At 40.0% G+C, this 22,855-nt stretch overlaps 1 protein-coding gene across 8 annotated transcripts in view; it reads left to right on the plus strand.

Moving 5' to 3' along the window:
- Positions 1–22,855, plus strand: part of CHL1 (cell adhesion molecule L1 like) — a 141,734-nt gene that overhangs the window by 90,717 nt on the left and 28,162 nt on the right. For 7 of the 8 annotated variants that reach the window (XM_069866246.1, XM_069866251.1, XM_069866252.1 and 4 more), the window contains 10 exons: positions 2,527–2,649; positions 3,750–3,920; positions 5,735–5,782; positions 7,673–7,793; positions 10,841–11,025; positions 18,509–18,640; positions 19,231–19,368; positions 20,048–20,159; positions 20,871–21,037; positions 22,080–22,245. In XM_069866246.1, coding sequence (XP_069722347.1) covers positions 2,527–2,649; positions 3,750–3,920; positions 5,735–5,782; positions 7,673–7,793; positions 10,841–11,025; positions 18,509–18,640; positions 19,231–19,368; positions 20,048–20,159; positions 20,871–21,037; positions 22,080–22,245 — 1,363 coding nt within the window. The remainder of the gene's footprint in view (positions 1–2,526; positions 2,650–3,749; positions 3,921–5,734; positions 5,783–7,672; positions 7,794–10,840; positions 11,026–18,508; positions 18,641–19,230; positions 19,369–20,047; positions 20,160–20,870; positions 21,038–22,079; positions 22,246–22,855) is intronic. The other variant, XM_069866250.1, reaches the window with a different exon arrangement.

Genomic DNA, 22,855 nt, shown 5'->3' on the forward strand with positions numbered 1-22,855 from the left:
CCACAAAGCAGTAGTGATTGATTCTGGAATATCCACTAATTAAAACAGGAACACTACAAAAAAAACCCCCAAATACCCCTATGTATACATACTGAAAATTAATGTGCAGGAGCCAAAGTCTAATGTGACAGTAGCTTCTTAGTTTTAATAAATCTGCTTCTGCAGAATTCAGCAGCAGTTATTTTTCTCATCCTTGAGACTGAAGGGAAGCAAGAAAATGTACTTGTTAGAAGGTTTGGCTCAGGAATTTATAATGAAATTTGAGTTTTCCTCTCTTGCAAGACTTCAAGGGTTCAATGCACTCAAAGTTATGCGTTGAGGGGAAAAAGTAAAGTTTTTTCAATGGTTTTCACACTTAACTAAGTGAAATAAAACAGCACGGAAGAACCCAGAAGCCTCGACTACCTATGGTTCAAGTACTTGTTTGAGGTGGAGTACATTTGGATTCAAATTGCTGCTTCCCTGGGTGTAGCCTAGAGGCAGACCTCTGGGCCACGTGCTGGAGATAAATGTCTGTGCTGCCAGTTTATGACACTGAGATCATGATTTTTCACTGTCTTCTGGGAGGACTATACTATATTTTGGTATAATTTTGTAATTATTTGCTACAGAAATTTACTGAGAAAATCAGTGATTAGGGTACTGGACGTCCAGATTCAGTTGTGCCAGACGAAGCACAAAGTAGTTTTTACAAGAGTTTCCAGTGTCCTAGATGAGTGATTGCACTATTACTCTATTTGCTGGTCTCTTTGGTTGTCTTAGTCAGAAACCCTTTATACTTCAACTGATCCACCTGTCTTAATGTTTTCTTGAAAGTGATGTGCTTTTGGGAATAAATAAGCTTTAGGTAAACAAATCAGCTTTATCCTACTGGAAAATGTTCCACCTGTCGAGCAGTCAGTAGATGTATTTTTGCAGGGGTTGAAGGCTATAGGTTGTTGAACATGTTAGATTTGAATATGTAGTTCCCTTTGTTATCTGAAATTTCACTTACAGAGTGAGTAATGCTCATTAACTCCATTTTGCCTCTCCTAAGAATTCATAATATATTAATAATCCTCCTGGAGATTAAAATCTATGTACAACCTGCATTCAGGCAATCAGCATTACAGCAATTGTTTCTTTTAAAATTTACAAATCCAAGGATGTATAAAGTCTCCTCAGAGTCCTGTCCCTGAATTTCTTGCCCTCCTTCAGTTTGCCTCTGGTATTGTGACGTTGCAGGTATCCTGCAGAGCTGCTGGACCACCAATATTTTGAATTGTTTGTTTGCTATCAGAGTTCCCTGTCATGACTTGAACACTGGGATGGCAATATTTGTGCCAGTTTGGTTCTGCACAGCAAGGGTTCTTGCATTCCTTTGCTGTTTAATTGCATTTAATTTTGCTGTTAGATGCAGTTGAAACTTCTGCTAGTTTGAACTTGCCTGGACTGAAAGCAGAACCAGCGTCTACCCTGAAACTGTCTTGGCTAAATTCATTTAAGGAGTGGTAACATTTTACACGTTAATTTCTTTGCAATAATCTCTGAGGTGTAGTCTCTCGGTGTTTGGTTTGGTGTGGGTTCCAGCCCAGTTCTGCTTTCTTTCTGCTTAGACGAGATCCAAGTGCATTTTGGGCTGCTGAGACTGGCCAGGAAGCCCAGGTTTGCTAAGCATGCTTCAGGCTTTGAACAGTCTGGCATTACTGCTGACGCTCTGGATGATTAAACAAGTCCTTGATCTATTAATCATTTAACCAACATTTAAGCCCAAATAGTGTAGCCCTTGTATGCCCATGTGTATCCTGTTGTGCAAATCCTGTCTCTGCATCCCAAAGGACAAACTTGCTGGAAGGTCTGCAGGTCTGCACAGCAAAGGTTTTACACCTGAGGGGATGAGGAGGCAATACAGTCTTAAAACTAGTCTTCTGCTTCATCTGACTCTGCAGATGGATAAGAACTGGGACAAACCCAAGCACAAGGCAGAGTAGGTGCCTGATGTCTGTCCTCACCTGCAATGACTTGCAGTGGCTTCTTGAGAACTATCTTTTTGTCACGAATTCCCAGAATATACTGCATTCCCAGACCAGTTTCTTATCTCCACAGAACAGCCTGGGACCCATAAGTGCACAGTCCTCTACACTGATCTTAGACTGAGGCTTCAGTTCTATGTGGCTTTGAGTTGTCCCTTCCAGACAGTACAAAGAAAAGAGCTATAGAAAGTGTTTCAAAATAAATTCATTAAAATAACCCAAAGTAAAGGTCATGGAGATCACAGACAAGTTTTAAATATCACCATTCCGTTGCCTGGCTTTCAACATTACAGTCTGTGCACTATGAATGAGGAATGCTAGCTGAGATTTCTTACTTCTAGTAAAACGTTTTGTTATTCTGCATTGCCTTGTAAATAATAGTAGAAACTAGTGGTAGAGAGTGTAAAGGATGATGCTAGTGTAAATATTTTCCCAAGAACTATATTAAGAAGGAAGCAAAGGGCAAAATTTCAAAAGATGATAATAAAAGAGGAAATTCTTTGCTTTTATACAGGTGTACCAAAATTCCCCAAAGAAAAAATTGAGCCCCTTGACGTGGAGCATGGCGATTCTGTGATTTTGCACTGTAACCCTCCAGAAGGTATCCCACCATTGCATATCTACTGGATGAATATTGGTAAGTAAACAATTTGTACACTGTTAATATTAAGAAACTCAAAGCTTTTGTCTTCCAGAGCAGTTTCATTACAGATTCATAATTGATGAGAATGGTAATTGTGCAAGTGCTTGGGAAAAAGATCTGGATATTGAAAAACAGAACTGAAAAATTGAGAATAGCGATATGTTTTTACATAGCAAAGTTAAATTAGAGAGTGCATTGACACATCATATTATTAAATATGAGATATCAGAAAGCTTGCATAGCAGTAAATGAGTCTACCAGTAATAAGCACTACTGCATTTACAATAGAGAGGATAAAATATATCAATATGTTATTTCTTTCAATGCTGTTTTCCTCTTTTTCATAAACAAATGATTGATTTATGATACTAAAAAAAATATCTAAGGTATGTATAATTAGCTCCTTGTGGATTTCTCTCACATTATTCTAAAGCATTTGTGTTCCGCGGGAATTTCTGGCTCCTGGCAAACAACATAACTTGGATTGACTCCATGACATGAAGGGTTTGTTTCTGATGCTGACCAAGTGCTCACAGAGGCAGGGTGCTAGATTAAAACTCTGATTTTATAAGGCAGCATCTGTACTCCTGGCATACATATTTAGCGCAGACCTACATTTGGCTGGATCAACAATGAGACAGGACAGCTACCTCAGTTCATACTAACGCTCCCCTGCTGTAATCTGTAGTTACAGAAGAGCAAAGTGCTTAGGAGAGTGGTTGTGGGGTGCATCTGTAAATGGTGACCTCCATATCATGTTCATAGACCTTAGTATGACAAAGAGGTGCTAGAAATTTCCTTTGACTTGAGCAGTAACTTTCTACTGAGTATTGTTTTATTATCAATTTTTCTTTGTCAATTATTTTTTGTGTATTGTGTATATATAAATATATTGGCTTTATATATAATATTTATTATCAACTGTATGTTGAATATTGGTTAATAACCCATTGGTTTTGCTGGGCCTTCTGCCTCTTTCACATCAAAGTTATATTCTGTATCTGGAAGCAAACACGCGACAGGAGAACATTAGTAGTCATAGTGCTGAAACAGCTCAGTATCATTACCATATCATAATTATTTTTTCCTACTAGATTTACAGCACATTCCACAAGATGAAAGGGTCTCCATGAGCCTTCAGGGAGATCTCTACTTTGCAAACGTGGAAGAAAATGACAGTCGAAGTGATTATTGTTGCTTTGCAGCATTTCCAAGACTGAGGACGATTGTACAGAAAATGCCAATGACACTGAAGGTTTCCCGTTGTAAGTCTGTGGATGAGTAGTTTCTTGTTTTCTGTTGTTTTTTCTTTTTTTAAGTCCCCAGGCATCAGTGATTGCTGATGTGTGCCCTGTGTCTCTGATGTGATTCTCTCTGAAAAAAAAAATGCATGTTACTGTACTTATTTCTGCATTATTAACCTTACTCTAAGGGCTTAATTCAACTGATAAAAGCTTTATGCAGCTGTCAGGTCCCCAAAGTGCTCCATTCTTCCTCCTGTTCTCCCTTCAGTGAAAGCCAATCATGCATTAGGGAAATCTGCTTCTCTTGCAGTCCAGCAGGTCACCAGTGGATGGGACTTCACTGGGTCTTGAGGACTTTATGTGGCCACCTCCCTGGGTGCAGGCCTGGTTTGTTCCAGGAACAGCAATGCATTTGGGAAGGACGGTGCTTTCCAGGTCTCTGCAGGCTGCCTTGAGCATCAGTAGCAACACACAAGGCTTTTTTTCATTTCCTTAATAAAATGTTGAGTAGGGAACATCACGTTTTGTTTATTTATTTAAACATCTCTGTATTCCTGTAGGCTCCAAGGGCCTTACACAAAAGATAGTTGCAGGTACAGCAGCTCCTGCCCCTGAGTCTCGCTGGTGCACGTGGAGCTTGCTGTCCCATCATCATACATGTACATTTGTTTGTGTGTATGCCTACCCGCTTCTGTACCAAACTGCTAATTTTTAACTGCTAATTCAAACTATGTAAAGCTGCTGAATGCATGGGGTGTACAGGTATCAGTGTTAGAAACAGAGGCAAAATTACAAATACCCAAGCAACAAAAGCAGCCTCTTAGTGCACTTCTCTGATGGGTTAAACCAGCAAAGCCCATCAGAAGCTGGTGGAACTAAGGTGGCTTGTACCAGCTGGAGATTTATCCTGCTTTATTTGGATCTCTTTTTGCTGTAATAATTTCTTGTACCACTTGTTGAGGCTGCTTGTGCCTTTAATATCAGCCTTAAGTTTTGCTAGTTCTTCTGACCTTTTGGGCTTATGCAGCTCAGAAAACCAAGGAGATTTTTCTTCATGAATGAAAGCCTAATATTTAATATATGATTTTGAGAGTTTTCATGTTGGGATAAAAAGATAAACGATTAGTAGTGGGTTTGTATACCTTAATGCTTGCTTAAACAATATCTTGGGATAATAATTGTGAGAAAAATATCAAAATGAAATGTTGATCTCCATGGCTTTTCTAATGGGTCCAGTCCCATACAGATGTACACACTGATTACGGAGAAATGAGGCAAGGTTTGATTGCAGGGTTGCTGATAGCCCTGGCAATGGCCCAGCAAAACACTTCAGTGCATGTGCCTTGCCATCGAAGCCACAAGACTGGGTTCAGGCAAAAATGTGAGGCATGTAATTAATCTTTTCAAAACTCAGCTTGCAACTGCCCATTCCACTCTGTGCCAAGTCCCTATTGAGGGACTATATTAAAAAAAAAATACATGGAAGCAAGTTAAGCAACAAGGCAAAAGAGATTGGATAAATTTTATAAAATTTCTTTGTGGTGTACACTTAGGGCTTAGTGATTTTTTTTTTTGTCGTACTAGGGAACTAGGATAAAATTATGATTATGTCACCCATGAAGTATTTTGCAGAATAATGCATATGTTTGAATATTTTTTTTTTTATTTTCAGAAATTTGTTGTTCACCTTTTGATTTACTTTTTATTTTTCTTTGTTTCTTTTATGTCAGAAACCGGGGTGGGGGCATGTTTTTAGTTTTGTTGATTTATTCTTTCTTTGGATTCTCTATCAACTATGCATGTTTGTGTTTGGTTATCACTTTTATTTATTTCAGTTAAGCATGCTAATGACTCAGGCTCACCTAATGCTGCAGTTACTAAGGGTGAGTTGAATGCATCTGTTATTTAGCCTTTAAACTAAGAATCTACCAGCTGAAATGAAATGTGAGCTGCTGCTTAAGAAAAGGAGAAAAAAAAAAAGTCACAAAAGCCATTTTATTACAATGGCATGGATTTAAGTGATCCACAGAGTGCAATTTGCTCATCTTGTAGTCTTTGACAGAAATCTGAAGAGTTTTTAACAAAGAGATAGTATTCTTACTTAAGAAAAGAACTTTTACATTTTAGAATGCGACATAAGTGAGGAGGCTGACATCCTGGATTCCTCATGCTATTGGTTCATAGCAGGGGCTAGGGCTGGATGTTTTGAATCTCCTTCTGGCAATTAAGAAGATGCTGGTGTTAGGTACGCACAGTTTGAAACCATGAATTCATATCTAAAGGTCACCCTGGGGTTGCATTACTCCAGGGTGAGCTTAAGGTGTGGATTTACAGAGCTGTAGGTGCTCTGTGTTAATTGTCCCCATCTGCAGCTGTACCTCACAGTAGATGGGTAGTGGTTCTCTTTGGCCATATATGACCTGGCTGATACTCACCACAGGCAGGTACGACAGTGAAGCACTTCTTATCCTGGGGATTCACTTCACTCCTTTTCGCGTATCAATATCCTACAAATATTCTGCTGAGGTTTATGCAGGCAGTATGGATAAGTCAGAACACAGCTAGCAGCTATTCCTGCAATTCTCCACCCAGTTCATTTTTGTTTAAAATATATAAAAATGAGAGTCTTAGGTTTTGCATGTAGCTCTTGACTGTGATTTATTTGGTTAAATTACTTTGGAGAGTCTCTGTTTTTTTGAAATGCCCAATTTGAAAGACCTCATTTTGCTGAATGAGCACTGAAGTTCTTGAAAAGGAGGTTCTCCTGGAGTGTTTTAGGTTGGATAACTCAAAACACTGATCAGTCCTCCAGCCTTGGCCCATGGAGGCTAAGGATTGTGAGAAAAACAAGCAAGGCTTGAGCAGAGTAGCAGACATGTAAAAACTGATTTTTCCCTTGTCTGAAGTCCTGTTGCTGCTCAGGAAGGGGGACTGCCTGCCTTTGGCAGTAGGAGGTAGAGGGCAGATGGAAGATGTGTGAGCGTAGCCAGAGGCACCAAAGTGTTTTTCTGCATCTCTTAGCACTCACAAGACAGATTTGTGGAGGTACAAAGCAAAGGGAGGAAAAAAACAGAAAATGGTTCAGAGAGATACATGATGTCTTTTACCAAATCATCCATAACCCACTATTTTTGAAGAACTAGTACCATTTGGGGACTTATTCATTACTGTGCTAATTGTTATTATAGTGATAACTAGGTGGCCATTTAACTCTATGCATATTTCATCATGAAACCATTGTTTGGCAGGCTGGAACAAATGGTCCGTTGAAATCAAATGCAGGTCAATCTTGTTTTATTATTTTAACAGTCTTCCTTACAAATTGTATCTCCATTACTGTAGATTTAGTAATTGTAGCAAGAAGGACAATTCTATGGGATATTCACATCTGAGATTTAAAAGATGACTGAACTTCAAAACAAAAGAAAGGTGCTGAGATGGTGTAGACGAGACCAGCAGTTGAGAAGACTGATGTAGCAAGACTGGCTTAGATCTATAATAGAAAAAGTTAGTGGTTGGTTAGCACAACAAGAAACTGTAAGAAAAGGGGCTTTGCCAGTACTGCTGCCTGTTGTTATTACTGTAGCTGTCTTCTGACTGTTTTCATGAGAAATGGGAGAGTCCTGAAATAGTCTCAAACCATACCAATAAAGAAAACTTATAAATCAATCTCTGACACCTGACAGAAGTAATGTTTGTGACAGTACTGAAGGATAAGCAAAGACTCTAAAATTTCATATCTAACTTTTTTTTTGTTTTATTTTATTTTTTAGCAAATTTTATCAAGGAGAGAAAACCCAAACTGCTGATCCCTCCTGAATCTGCTGGCAGTAGCTCATCAGTCACTGTCATCAAGGGAGGTGTCCTGCTACTTGAATGTATTGCTGAAGGGCTGTGAGTAATACACAATACTGTACAAACTTAATCATCTGTTGCAGTAGAATTGAGGGAAGAAAAAGCTATGTTAAAAATTACACAACTACAAATAAATATACCTACTTGCCCAAGCAATTTTAAATTTCTAAAGGGCGTGTGTTCCTTGTAAAGCAGTACAGAGCTGGCATGCAACATTTATGTAGTTTTTTTTTTCCTGTGGCTTATAAACAAGTAATAAAGATTATATTGTAGTAAGTACTGATTTTTTTACTGTTAAAAAAATGAACTTTTTTTCAGTAGTACCCTTTTTGAGATGTTGAGAAACTAAAGAACATCAGAATTCAACTTCTCTCTTTTGTCTCACAACCTGTAATGTTTCTTCTCTAGTTTTGCCAGTTCAGTTTTGGTTCAATGCTGAAACATCATTCAGCATTTTTATAGGTGTCAGATCTCAGGTTTTAAAAGTAAATTACTTCAGTGATGTGATACAAGACATCTATTAAGGAAACGCCCCACTGAGTGAAACCAGTGGTCCTCCTAGCGCAGCTGCATGAGAGATGCTGGTTTGGGTGCACAGGTAAATCTGTCTGCTTTCTGTGATCCATTCGCCAGCATCCAGAATTTCCATACAAAGGCTGTTCTTCCCATTGTGTACTCACAGATGACAGTATGCTGAGGAGCAAAGTCCACAACCGTGTAAAAATACGGTGAACTGGATGCAACCATATTGGTTTGATCCTGCAAAAACTAACAGTAATGAGCTAACTTCAGATTTAGTTCCAGTCCTGTGTTTTCTGCTTGAGCCCATTCCTATGCTCTGGTGCTTTGTGCTGAATGCATGTCTCAAGCTTGTCATTGCTGTTTGAATTTACATAGAAGCACCATGCAAGCTCTAGTCATGGATCTGGCTGCATTAAACATGGCAGAGTATCTCAATGAGAAGATGCTCATTGAAACCCTATAAGGTTAACATAGACCATATGTGATAGGAAATCAGGACAATTTTGTTCCTTATTGTAAATAACATAGGACAAAACAAAGGTAAGTAGGGAAATGGGAATGGCTAAATAAATGTTAAGCTGCGAATACCTCTCTCAGACCTTGTTCCTACTGCAGTAACTGAGACAGACTCGCCTTTTCCCTCAGTCTTGCTTTTCAATTTTTACTGTGTACTTCTAGATGCATTAATCTGCCCCAGAAGAGTTGCTGCCAGAGAAAGAAGTAAAGTGAAAATCTCTCCAACCACTAAACCTGCAATGAAAGCACAGTCGCTTCTGGTTTACTTGTGATAGAGGTTTTTGTTGAATGGGGTCTTAAATCATTGTCTTCTCATGCTGTATGGTAGAGCTACAGGTCTATGAATGCAGACTGTGGTTAGCAGATAGAAAAGTCATGTTAAAGGCTGTGCAATTATATCCCCTCTATAAAATTCCAAAATCAGGATATTTATCTGCCTGAACAAACATGTGTAGGGTATTTTGTGTGGGCTTGAAAGGGCATTGCTCATTTGAGCTGGCAAGATTATGCCTCTGCAGTTCGTTGCCATTTCTGAGAGAAGGTGAATTACTTGTCTCTATTGGATTCACTTCAAGTATCTGCAGTGAGTTTTAGTTCCCTGTTGCAACACTTCCTTGTCTCATTCACTACCCATCAAGCTAATTTGCAAGCCCACAAACCTCCACAGAAGTCCACAGCTATGAGTTTATTCTGGTTTCAAGGAACTTAATAGGAAAATCACTTTGGAAATGCACAGATATGAATGTTCATGTGCAAGAATTAATGTCATGTATAAGAAGAGAAAGCCAAAAAAAGGATACTGTCTATTTAGGAAAAAGAAAAACAAACAAACAAAAAATTTTTGTTTCACTTGTTTTCCAAGAAAATTTTTAAAAATAATTTTTCAGACAAAAAAGTTATATTTTTTTAATAAGTCACTTAAGAAAGAAGATGAAGTACTTCTTGTTTGATCACCAAACAAATGTATTTTCACTGAAACCTTAAAAAAAAGTTTAGATGAAAATAAAATGGTATTTTTATTTGTTAAATTCCCATTTTCAGCAGAAAAATGATCAGCTTTGCCTATATCTCTGCCAATCTATCCCACCAAATGTCCACAAACCACAGAGGCAGATAGACTGAGCCAGATTTCAAGTAACGAAGATCAGGGGCAGCCAACTGCAAAATAAGGAATTAAGTACATTTCCAATCTGTCACTTTTGAAGACTTATATTCTGAGTAATGACAGTGTCAGGAGGGCTTTGCCTCAATACAACATCAACGCAACACAATGTCTGACTTTGGTACAAGAGCAGGACAAGGACTCTTGTAGTAAATAATAGGATATTTGCACAGTTGTACTCGCTGCTCATGGAAAACCACAATTTCTTGGTACCTGAGGCTTTGAGTAGCTTGTGCCCGGGCATTTTGCCACAATAACAGATGGACACAAGAGTAAGCAGATATGACACTGTGTATGTGTGTTGTGTACGATGTCGGGGTCACGAAGCCCAGCTGGGAATGTGCAGACAACAGTCTGTCCCGAATTTCTGTGTCACTGACATTTACTTTCTAAAAACATAAGAACCATTTTCAACCCTCTCTACTGGTTGGCCACCTTTCTAACCGGGCAGGGCACCAAGTGAAGTCACTGTAATGAAGACTTTACCTCCTTGTCTGTCCTCAAGTGCCCTTTTGGAGTCGGATGAAATGAGCTCCCTTCCCTCTCCCACAGTCCATGCCGACACACTTACAAGGAATGCAGCCTTGTGCCACAGCCTGGTGTTGGCTGGGAACAATTTGTTCATGAGGATCTTTCAAATCAAGAGGCAGTATAGACTAATTGTATTCTATACCATAATCTTTAGTATAGACCCAGTGTTTTCAAAGGGTGGTGGGTCTCTTCCAACCTGGTTATTCTGTGATTCTGTGAAAAGACAGAAAATGTCATCGTGCAAACCACATGCATGAAGTCCATCAGCTCTACTAACATGAAAGATTATAACAGCCTAGTATCCAACTCAAAATCTTCCTTTCTTTTTTTTTTTCTTTTGTTTCTTTGCTATTAGCCCAACTCCTCATCTAAGCTGGGTTAAAATCACTGGAGATTTGCCCAAAGACGAACTGGAAACAGAAAGTTTTGGGAAGGTACTGAAGATTGATCAAGTGACAGCGGCCGATGAAGGAACATACCAGTGCACGGCAATCAACCCCATGGGCAGAGCAAAGCACGAGTTCCATGTTCATGTGGAAGGTGCTGAGGGTGTTTTACTAAGCTTTTTGATTTTGAACAGAAAAGTGGTCAAACGGAAGTGAATAAGGACCTTTGTTAACATCACTTGGTTTAATGCATAAATTCAACCAACTGTATCAACTTATGCTAGCCAAGGGCCTGCCTTATGGTTTTAGAAAGCTTGCAGAAAGCAGTACTTTCTTTTTTTCAAAAAAGAAAGAAAGAATGCATTTTTTTTCCTGTACCATGAAGGCTTTACAAAGTGGTGAGCAGAAGTACAAATACTTAAGCAGATCCAATACATAAAGATGTGAGTTAGTCAAGCAGAGAAATTGATGAAATGTCTTGTATTAATCTGAAAGTCAAACTAAAACATCTAATTATTCTTGCTCTTAAAATACGGGAAAATGGCTATACTGGACCAGATCAAACATACATTTAGCTCTATTTCCTTTCTTTGACTTCAACCAAAAGTTAATGCTGAGGGAGGATTGTAAAAACAGAGTAATCATATATGTTATCACCTCTCTCTTTCCCTCCTTCATGTGTTCCCTCACTTGCATAGGGACAACCTGAGCAGAGAATTTGGTTTATGTTTCTATAGCCCCTGAAAATGATCATGATTATCAAACAAACTAAAGAAAAACCTGTCTACTAATGAAATATGGCCCTTTTTGTTATCCTACTGAGTGTCCAAGGCCCATTCCTGCACTAGCCTTCAGGCCTGGTAGGATGACAAATACTATATTAGCTGCATTCATAAATAGTTTCAGGGATATACTTGTGCATGTTGTAGACTGGTGTGTAGGGTGGTACATCCCTGTTCATTAGCATGCACACAGGTCTGCTGGCTGAAGATGAGTGCTGGCTGCTTGTGCTGGGCTAGCAAAACGGAGAACCTAGTATGTTTGTGCATCTGTTTGGTCATCATTTATTTATGTTGCTGGTAGAAGAGGGCAGATTAATGAAGTCAGCCAAGATACCTTTTTAATGGGTAAATATCTTACAGAGTATGTATAGAGGTCGGTGGTGCCTGCTGTCCCTCCATTCTCCTTTCTCCCTTTTGCTGCTCACAAATCCTGAAGGTGTGAGCCCTTCACATTACATAGGTGTATGTGCCTTTTCCAGGAGCAAAGCAGAGCTCTAATGATACTGAGCAGACAAAAGTGAGTCCTGCAGAAGTATCACTGCTGCTGAAACTCTTTCACTAATGCTGCCCATAAATAGCTGCAGAATGAGAATGCTGAAGCACAGCTGAAAAGCTTGCTGAAAACATTTTACTGATGAAAAACGCTGTAGTCTCTGCTCTACAGAGTTTAAAAAAAATAAAAAAAATCATGGGCAGTATTAGACTGTCAGTCTGCCAATTGCTTGATTTTAATTTGCGCTGCTTCTCATTCCATGGTCACGTGGAGTCCTGACAGGCGAAAAGGCACTTTCAGCTACCTACTCTATGTTTACTCATCAACTGAGGAAAAGCATTTTCTCCCAGTATGTGATGAATCATCCCCATTTAGTTGACACAACCTTGGGTCTTACAGTCTTCTTTCACTTCCTGGAAGTTTGGCAGAGGGGGATACCAGGGCATGGCAAGTTTTTAGCTGCAGTGGAGGGTAAGTGCTGACTCCTAGAAATCATTCCAGATGGTTTGGAGCATCTCTGCTGTAGCTGAATATTTTAACAATCTGGCTATGATTTTCTCGGCTGTAAAAACTGAATCCTTCAAAGAAATTGCAGGAGCTGCAAAAACTAAAACGCCAGAGAAATAACTTTAATTAAGCAGTTCAGCATATGGACCCTCTTCTCCCCCAGTCATATTTTGGAAGGAGGAAAGCTTTCCGGCAAATACTTGTTCCTGCCCATTAAGAAACAAGTACTTTTTTAAAAGTAAAAAAAATAATCCTCCTCTAGTGATTGCAATGTAAAAAAACACTTTTGCAATTGCTATTAATTTAATTTTCCATTTGTGTAACTAATGTTGGTCGCTGTCACTAGCGGGGATTCTTCCTATTAGAAGTCACATCACATGCAGAATATCAAAGTAAAATTGAGCCCAAACACCATCTTCTTCTAGAATTTCTAACCGGAAAAATGTCACTACTATGAATCAGAGATGGGCATGTTCATCATTCTTGCAGCAACTCCTGTGTGCACACTCAAGGGCAGATCTTGAGCTGGTAGAAGTGAGCATTAATTTCAGTTGGTTTCAGGGAGGTTATGCTGACTTAGGGCATCCTCACACCTGACAGGTTCTTCTCAAAGGATGCATGCAGGGAGAAGAAAATTAAACATGGAAGAAAAATTATCTCAGTTATTAACCACCATTCTCAATCTAGTGCTGGTGTATAAATCAGGATATTGCTATCATTTCTCTACTATGTCACATTTTCTATTCATTCTGGTATTTGAAGATCTCAAACCAATATCCTAGCCTTCTAAATAACAGTTTTAATTAATGATATTTGAATGCAGCCCACTTACTAATCCTACAGTAGTCTGAGGGCAAAGATTCAGGCAATTATTACAAAACGCATGAAAATATTCAGCTAGCAAATTGCTTGACTGTTTGAGCATTTTAATCTCTCTTTGCAAGGAAAGATGTAGCCTGGAACATTGGAACAAGCCCAAAACTCCCATTGTTGTTATTAGAATGGGATAGAATTATTAAAAAAAAAAAGGTATAGTAAGCCCACAAATTATCTTAACTTCAAATGTTTGTTTATTTGGTTATTGTATGTAATCCCCCAAGCCAAATAAAAAATGTACCTACATCCTCAAAATCTTTTCACTATCACAGCGTCAGATCTAATGGTACCTTGATCTTGACTGAGGCTCCTAGAATATGTTTAATAGAAATAATTATTACAATATAATGATTAATTATAGTAAAGATATAATAGCTAAGGGCCTTTGCATTTATGTCTCGTAATATTTTCATTACTCAGCTAGAGAAAAATAAAATAGGTGAAACTAATGTGAAGCAGAAGCATGGCTGATTGTATTAATCACATTAGAACTGTAGTTCTGTGTTTCACTGGAAAACTGCTTCATCTAGGGTGACCCCAAGGTGGTAAGCGCATCTGAAGCTGCAGACGATGCCCCCAAAGTGGGATAGATGACCCTCCCCTCCTTGGGAAGATGTGAGGAGAATTTGAAATGGTCTTGACAAATTGGGAAAATGGTCTGGAATAAAAAGGTTGGGCTTCAGTAAGCACAAGTGCAAAGCAATTCTCATCTGGCAGGACTAATTGGCTTCATAAGGACAGAATGGAAAACATCTAGTTAGACTAGTCTGGAGGATGTACTAGGTTGCGAGCTGAACTCAACTTGGAAGTAGTCTTGCAGAAAAAGCAAAAATCTTCCTGGAGAGTATAAAGAAAAGTGGTATTCTAAGGGAGACTACTGACAACTGATAGGCTTTTTGTAATATAAACAGTTTTATATTGTGCTCTTCATCAAGGCTGGGATTAACTCAAGCCAGTTCAGAAGAAAGCAGCAAGGGTAGTCACAGAGCTCAAAAACATGGCATTTGAGGAAAAAAAATGATAGGTATGTTTAATTTGGGAAAAAAATTAATCTGGAGAATGCATAGCAGCCATCAGATGCACCAAAATTTCTTCACAATAGATAGTAACAAATTGCTCTTTCTTCCCTAGGGATAACACAAGATGCAATAGACTTAAAGTGCAACATGGAAGAAGTTGATTAGACATTGAAAATTTGATCTAGTTCTATACAGCACAGGAAGCTGTGAAGGTTTGGATATATAAGGGGTGGTTTAGGTGTAGATGATACAGTTTTGTTACAGAAGGATGGACTAGATGCCTGTATTAGATACCTTCTCTTTTCATTCTTATATTTATATTTACATAAAGACATAAATCTCTTCAACAGGAGCTCCATATGCATAACTCTTACCAAGAAGGTAAGTCTTGCCAAACTAACCTGATCTCCTTCTGTGACCAAGTGACTAGACTCTTGGATGAGGGAAAGGCTGTGGATGTAGTCTTCTTGGACTTTAGTAAAGCCTTTGACACAGTTTCTCACAGCATTCTGCTTCGGAAACTGTCAGCCTCTGGCCTGGACAGGCGCACACTCTCCTGGGTGGAAAACTGGTTGGATGGCCGGGCCCAGAGAGTGGTGGGAAATGGTGTGAAATCCAGCTGGAGGCCAGTGACAAGTGGGGTTCCCCAGGGTTCAGTGCTGGGTCCAGTCCTGTTCAATGTCTTTATCAATGACCTGGATGAAGGCATCGAGTGCACCCTTAGCAAGTTTGTAGATGACACTAAGCTGGGTGGAAGTGTGGATCTGTGGGAGGGCAGGGAGGCTCCAAAGGGATCTGAACAGGCTGGACCACTGGGCAGAGTCCAATGGCATGAGGTTTAACAAGGCCAAATGCCGGGTCCTGCACTTGGGGCACAACAACCCTATGCAATGATACAGACTGGGAGAAGCCTGGCTGGAAAGCTGCCTGGAGGAGAGGGACCTGGGGGTGTTGATTGGCAGCGACTGAACATGAGCCAGCAGTGTGCCCAGGTGGCCAAGAAGGCCAGTGGCATCTTGGCTTGTATCAGAAACGGCGTGACCAGCAGGTCCAGGGAGGTTCTTCTCCCTCTGTACTCGGCACTGGTGAGACTGCTCCTCGAATCCTGTGTTCAGTTCTGGGCCCCTCACCACAAGAAGGACATTGAGGCTCTGGAGCGAGTCCAGAGAAGAGCAACAAAGCTGGTGAAGGGGCTGGAGAGCAGGTCTTACGAGGAGCGGCTGAGAGAGCTGGGGTTGTTTAGGCTGGAGAAGAGGAGGCTGAGGGGAGACCTCATTGCTCTCTACAAGTACCTGAAGGGAGGTTGTGGAGAGGAGGGTGCTGGCCTCTTCTCCCAAGTGACAGGGGACAGGGCAAGAGGGAATGGCCTCAAGCTCCGCCAGGGGAGGTTCAGGCTCAACATAAGGAAAAAATTCTTCACTGAAAGGGTCATTAGGCAATGGAATGGTCTGCCCAAGGAGGTGGTTGACTCGCCTTCCCTGGAGGTGTTTAAGGTGCAGATGGATGAGGTACTGACGGGCATGGTTTAGAGATTGGTGGGAATGGTTGGACTCGATGATCTGGTGGATGTCTTCCAACCTGGTGATTCTATGATTATGCAATGAAATATTTGCCAGGGGAGGTTTAGGCTAGACGTTAGGAAAAAATTCTTTACAGAAAGGGTCATTGGGCACTGGAACAGGCTGCCCAGGGAGGTGGTTGAGTCGCCTTCCCTGGAGGTGTTTAAGGCACGGGTGGATGAGGTGCTGAGGGGCATGGTTTAGTGTTTGATGGGAACGGTTGGACTCGATGATCCGGTGGGTCTCTTCCAACCTGGTTATTCTGTGATTCTGTAATTCTGTGGTTCATATTGCTCATGCAGATTAATTATTTGACTGTCCAACCATTTTTTTTGTAGTTGCTGAAAAGTATGTGTATATTTTCTTATTCTTATGTTTATATACTTATAAGTAGTGTGACATATCTGCCACATGGAAAAGAGATTCTTCAGCCTTTCTGTGAAATTACATTTCATACCTGACAAAATCTCATTGCCTATGACTTTGCAGTTGCATCACTTTCTTGGGGCAAACACAGTAATTCCCATGCTGAGAAAGAGAAGCAGTAGCATAATATACGTACAGCTCACTTCCAGAGTGTATGTGCAGATGAAAATAGGATGGCATTCATTGGGTGGTTTGTATTCAGTCTGTGCTTGGTGTCTCACCTCCTCCAACACAAAGAAATATCCTGTCTCAACTACTGTGTTTGTGGCAGACCTAGAGGGATAAAAAGAACTAAATCAAAAATAATAATCAGAACTGTTACAAACATTTTCACCTCCATGCCTTTGACCTGTCTTTTCCTGGTGAAAGCATAACGTATATCAGAGAGAGAAGGAAAAAGATTTGCAAATCCAAAATGTTCTGCTGCTTACAGTTTATTTTCGTGGAGCCAAACACAAGGAAGCATAACCAGTATGGTCACATCAGATGCTGCACTATGGGGAAGCAACAAGCACTACTTCAGTAAGGCAGTAGGAGAAATCTGTACTCTGTGAAGAAAATATAAAGATGTTATAATTTTAGATAATCTCTGTTCTCTTGAATTTTACTTCAGCCTTTGGCTGTTGCTTCACAGGTGCTGCACTGTGGAACAGTGGGCTTTGTGTGGAAGCTCTTCTGTATTACGCTTCAAGGGTGGGTTTTTATAAGGTATCAGTGTGAACATCAGCAATGATGCTTTGCTTTAGTATATCACACTGATAACATCTGGAGAGGTATTATCAGGCAACAGCTCTGTTAATCTTCAAAGCATTTTATGAGCATTAACTAATGAATCCTCATTTTCCATACACAAACTCATCTATTTCAAATAGGGAAAGAGGTCAGTGATCTGCCCAGCAAATGCAGAAGAGGTAGTGTCAGGTCTGGAATTAAATTCTGGAAGTTTGTTGCTTCTCAAGGAGAGATAATAATGAATTCAAGATTGTGTTTGGAGTTGAAGGGTAGGCAGGCTCAGGGACCTGCAATTCAGTCTGTAGAGAACAAAGCATTCATCAGGTTAATATTTTTTATTCCCGCCTTTATTCCCTTTCCTCCCTTATGGTTTTGTTTTTCCAAAGAGGTTTGAATACCTGATGCTCAGGGTCTGCTCTACAGAGGAGAAGGTTTCACCAGAGCTACCTCAGTTTAGCTGGCAGTGCTGGGGAAAAGGAGAGCCTAGGGAATGCATCAGCACACTGCTGCTCCTCTACCACCACCCTGTGGGCAACCTTTCTTAACTGCTGCTCAGGCTGATGGTTCTCTCATCTCCAGTGGCGAGAGAATGTTTCATCATTCCTAAATATGTTAAAGATCAGGAACTCATCTGAGCACTTGATGAAAAAACAGAATGTCAAAAATGACAATGCATTTGCCTGGCACATGTAGATGAGCAGATGGAGGTGCTGCGCACTCTCTTGGAGCTGTGCACTGCTCCTGCATCGTTGCGCTGCTCTTCCCTCTGACTGCTCTTGAGCAAGTCAGTGGAAAGCATTTACTTGTGCCTATTGAGGAACATTTAAGCTGGATGGGTATTTGCATCTTGTTTGAGCTGCTGTAATAATCTCACTTCATTCCACATACCACAGTCTCATGTCTGAGGGTCCATATGACCCATTCAGGTTTACCTCCTTTCCCAGCTTCTTGCTTCCTATTTGCATTTGGTTTCCACTTGGATAAACACTGCGCGTTCCCTACACTTTCTCCCTGACACTCACATGTCACAAAGTCTGAAGGACAGAAATAGATCTGTGCTGATGTTAATTTTACCTTTTGTAACATCAGTTTGCAAGAAATACAAAACAGCTGCACAATAGGCTGCTAGGAGCTGGCTGGGAACTGTTGGTAACGTTTGCCATCTCCTGGAAGACCATAGTAATAGCAAAGCTGGACTTGTCTCACTGTGGTACTTTAAACCTGCTGTGTCCCTTCTTTACAGAGCCTCCTCGGTGGATAAAAGAGCCCCAAGGTGGTGTTTACAGCATAGGAACAAATCTTGTCCTGCTGTGCGAAGCTATTGGCAACCCAGAGCCGACCATTCAGTGGAAGCTGAACGGGATGCCCATCGATAGTAAGTGCAAGGTCCAGAGTTCTCCTTCAGATGGTGGTCGGGTGGAATGTGTCTGCATTGTGCCCAGTTAGAGGGAACACACAAATCCAAATGCGTTGAGTGATACCTGATTTGACATCTATTTAGACATGAATTAATATTTATTTACTTAATAAAGGTAGTATTTAACTGATATCTTTGATAGGGTAGAGGTGAAAGCTGCAGGGCTGTGCAGTAGTTGTACCCATAAGCTGCTGCCTCTGCCTCACCCTGTAACACCCCTGTCTTTTGGAGATCTGGGGTAGCTTATGCTCCCAGTTTTGCTTTGTGCTTCTGAGTAAGCACAGGCCCTGGTGTAGCAGTATTATTCCAACCATCTTAAAAAGGCTGGGTAGGGCTTTTACTGGAAATTGGTGATTTAGAACACTTTTTTTTAGGCCAAAGAACTACTGACAAAAGCAGTGTTTTGCAACTTGCTCTCCAGCTGTTGAGCCAGGTCCTGGTTTGCTGAAGATGTGCCTTGCCTTTGACTTTCAAGCAGAGAGGTGAGACTGTGAACTCCACAGTCATGATGTTTTCTCAATCTCCTGACACAGTCTGGGTCTTTCCAGGTAGGACCTTCAGAGGGAGAATCTCTGCCAGAGAGATCAGCATTACCAACCTTCAGCTTCAGGACAGTGCTGTGTACCAGTGTGAGGCCAGCAACAAGCACGGCTCCATCCTTGCTAGTGCCAATGTGAACGTCCTCAGTAAGTATTCTCCTGGCCTTTCCTTTTCATGAGAAAAGATCTAACTGAGAAGTCCTATTTTGTTGATTCAATGCTTCAGAACGGCTTGGAGATTGTAACCATGTCATTGTACTTTTGCATTGATCCTAAACTTTAAGAAAAGTATTGCCTAAGCTAGTGCAACAAGCCTTATCATAGGCAATATTATATGCTTAGCATAAGCACTCATGAGCTTTCATAAAAAACATGCTTGTCGTTGGGCTCAGAAACTTTGGAATTGAAATGTACTAAAACCACTGGGGTCTGAATTGTGGCCACAAACTCTATTTTTGAATTATTAAGTGTATTGTTAATCTTTAATTTCACTTGTGATCCTCAGCCGGTTCTTTGAAGAAAGAGAGTGATGGGAATGTATTTAATAGAAGAGGTCCCTAGAGGAAGGAGAACAGGGTCTTATTTTCTCTCCTGGAACACTTTGGGGTTTTATGGTTTGATACATCCAGCAGTCAACCACCGTTATCTTTGTCAGCAAAGCTTATGGGAGTTCAGTTGCTCAATGCAACAACTTCCAAAAGGCAATGACATTCCCATTAAGTGGCTAAGCATTTGACCTTTGCTGGGAAGGGGGATAATGCTAGGAGAGCATTTATATTCCCTGGTCTGAAATGCAGTGCTGCTCATTTTCCATTCTCTTTTGCAGATATTGCTCCCTTAATATTGACCTCAGATGGTGAAAACTATGCCACAGTTGTGGGTTATAGTGCCTTCCTGCACTGTGAAATTTTTGCCTCACCTGCAGCAGATGTTAGATGGTAAGCCACTGAGAACTGATCTTTTCATGTGAGGCAAGTTAATCCAGGCTCCCCAAACACTGAAAAATGTTCCAGTTATTCAGTTATTATTTTTATGGAGTTAAAATCAGAAATTTGTAACAAAACTGTATGTAATGTAAGAATTCTGTGTTTAAATGCACTTTCAAGAACCCTGAAGCATTGGTTTATAAAAAAAAGGTTAATGAAAGTCCTCAATGCCTGTGTGGTACAAGAGCTGGGATATTCATTAAAACTAGTCATGCTGTATATAGCCAAATCTGGCTACAGCTTTATCTGCCTTAGCGTAGCATTAGCAGCCTTTTATATCTGGACACATTACTGAGGTGGAAACCTGATGGCTTACAGAGGGCATTTACCTGGAAATGGTTCCATATGGTTGAAAATCACAGGACTGTCATAGCACTTGACAGGTGGAATAAAATTGCAGATGACAGCTATAAAGACTCAGCCAGACTAGTTTAAAGACCTTACCAGATATTGTCAGTGTGGATTTGGTTTGCTGGAGTCTCATGCCCCTTTACGATTTGCCTGCATGTGGGTAAAATGACTTGTTAATATTGACTTGGTGCCTCAGTGGCACATCTAAGACCGGCTCCCAACATTCCTGTGTCCCCTGCAATATCTGCAAACCATGAAATAGCAGTTCCTGCAGCTCTAGAAATAACCTGTAACTGTTATTATCCTCTTTAGGACTAAGGATGACAGCGTAGAGCCACTTTCAACATTACGCTATGAGCTGAATAAGAATGGTACTCTAGAGATCAAAGAAACGAAGAAGGAAGATGCAGGGTCGTATGCTTGCTGGGCTTCAAACTCTGTTGGAAAAAGAGCAATCACTGCTAATCTGGATATAAGAGGTAATGCCTCACTTATGAATGGAAAGAACTTCAGTATCTGCTAAGGTTTTATATTTTAAAATATTAGTAAGTAAGTACTTAGTAATTATTCAGTCTAAGATGCAATATGTTCTGTGAAGCTATAAATTCTCTGTGTACTAAGACCTGAAAGTGCCACAGGTCTCTTCTATATCATAGAATAATAGAATGATTTGGATTGGAAGGCACCATAAAGATCATCCAGTTCCAACCCTTCTGCCATGGTCAGGGACATCTCCCACCTCATACAACCTGGCAGTGAATAGCTTCTGTTGAATGCATGGGTTAGTTACCGGGTTGCACGCTGGTTTACTTAGGATTTAGGGCTTGCCGATACAAAAAACTTAAATACTCAGTAAGGAAAATCCTCAAAATGACTCTCAGATGCAAGTCTGCTGTGACAAACTTGAGAAAAAAACTACTCTTTTTCTGTTCTATTTCCACCCACTCCCTTTCCTTTGTAAATTTTACAGTGATAATAAACATGAAAATGTACAATGGAATTATTGCAGAACAATATTTCACTGTAAAAAGAAATTTAACTAAGTGCTTTCTTACTCATTCATCTGTTTCTGCATTCAGATGAGAGTCAAAAGAACAAACATGATTGCAACATTTTTTTCTCACTTGATTTTAATAAGCTTGTAATTTTTGTTGGATCATTGCCAAAACCTATTTCATTTGGCAATTGGACATAAAAATCATATTCAAGTTTATTTTATCATCCGTTCCATGTCAGTCTGCTAACAAGGTTTTCCACCTGGGACTTTTTTTGGTGTTTTTTTTTTTTTTTTCTGGAGTTCTTTGGAAGAGAGTACATGAAAAAAAGAAACTGTCAAGATACAAAATTAAATCCCAGGAAATATCAAAACCAACCATCTTTCACTTTAAATGTGTTTATATGTAACCAGAAAAAGACGTGACCATTGTTTCCAAGGTTAATTTTTATGTATGAAATACTTGGTGAAAATTTGATGTTACAGTCTCTTTCTCCTAATTAAAGTGTTTTCCTGTGATCAATCAGATGCTACAAAACTTGTTGTTACTCCAAAGAACCCTCGAGTGTTGAAATCTCATTCCGTTTTATTAAAATGTCAGTCTGAGTATGATTCACACTTGAAACACAGTTTTAAACTGTCCTGGAGGAAAGATGGTGATGAGCTGCCAGTCAACAGCACGGAAGATGGCAGGTGAGCGGGGAAGAATCAAGAGTTTTCTTTATCTCAGCTAAGAAGTGCTATATGGTGCTGGAACGTGAGTTTCAATAAACCTGAGAATTAATAGCTTGAAATGCAAATTTATGTCTGCAAGAATTCTTCATGCGATATGTGAATAGATCTACATGTTATACAAATATTAAATGTAAATGTAAATATAAATGTATTTGTATGAGATTTGAACTGTATGGCAAATGATATTTTTTTTTTTATTAACTCTCACACCATCATGGGTGAATTGCATAAATGTTAGTTCATCCCAAATATATAACCCTAGCCCCAGTGCAGTCAACTGGAGATTTTGTTGGTTTTTTACCTCCGCTTCAGTGGAACTATTATTTTCCTGGTTTCTACATCTCTTTGTCCAAAGCATGTCCTCGTAACGTTAAAAGGAATGTAAAAGAGTTTTCTAGAATCCTGCCTAAAATCATGCACATTAAAAGCTGGTTTTCCTACATATGAGTTTAGGACTTGCAAGTGCAGGCTGAATTTTGGTCTACTCTTGTGTTTCTGTTGACCCTAAGGGGAGGAGCTCAGCCTTTATTCCATATGAAAGGTCCCACATTGGGCAGTCCAATATCTT

This window comes from Phaenicophaeus curvirostris, chromosome 11 (genome assembly GCF_032191515.1).
Source record: "Phaenicophaeus curvirostris isolate KB17595 chromosome 11, BPBGC_Pcur_1.0, whole genome shotgun sequence".
Taxonomy (NCBI): domain Eukaryota; kingdom Metazoa; phylum Chordata; class Aves; order Cuculiformes; family Cuculidae; genus Phaenicophaeus; species Phaenicophaeus curvirostris.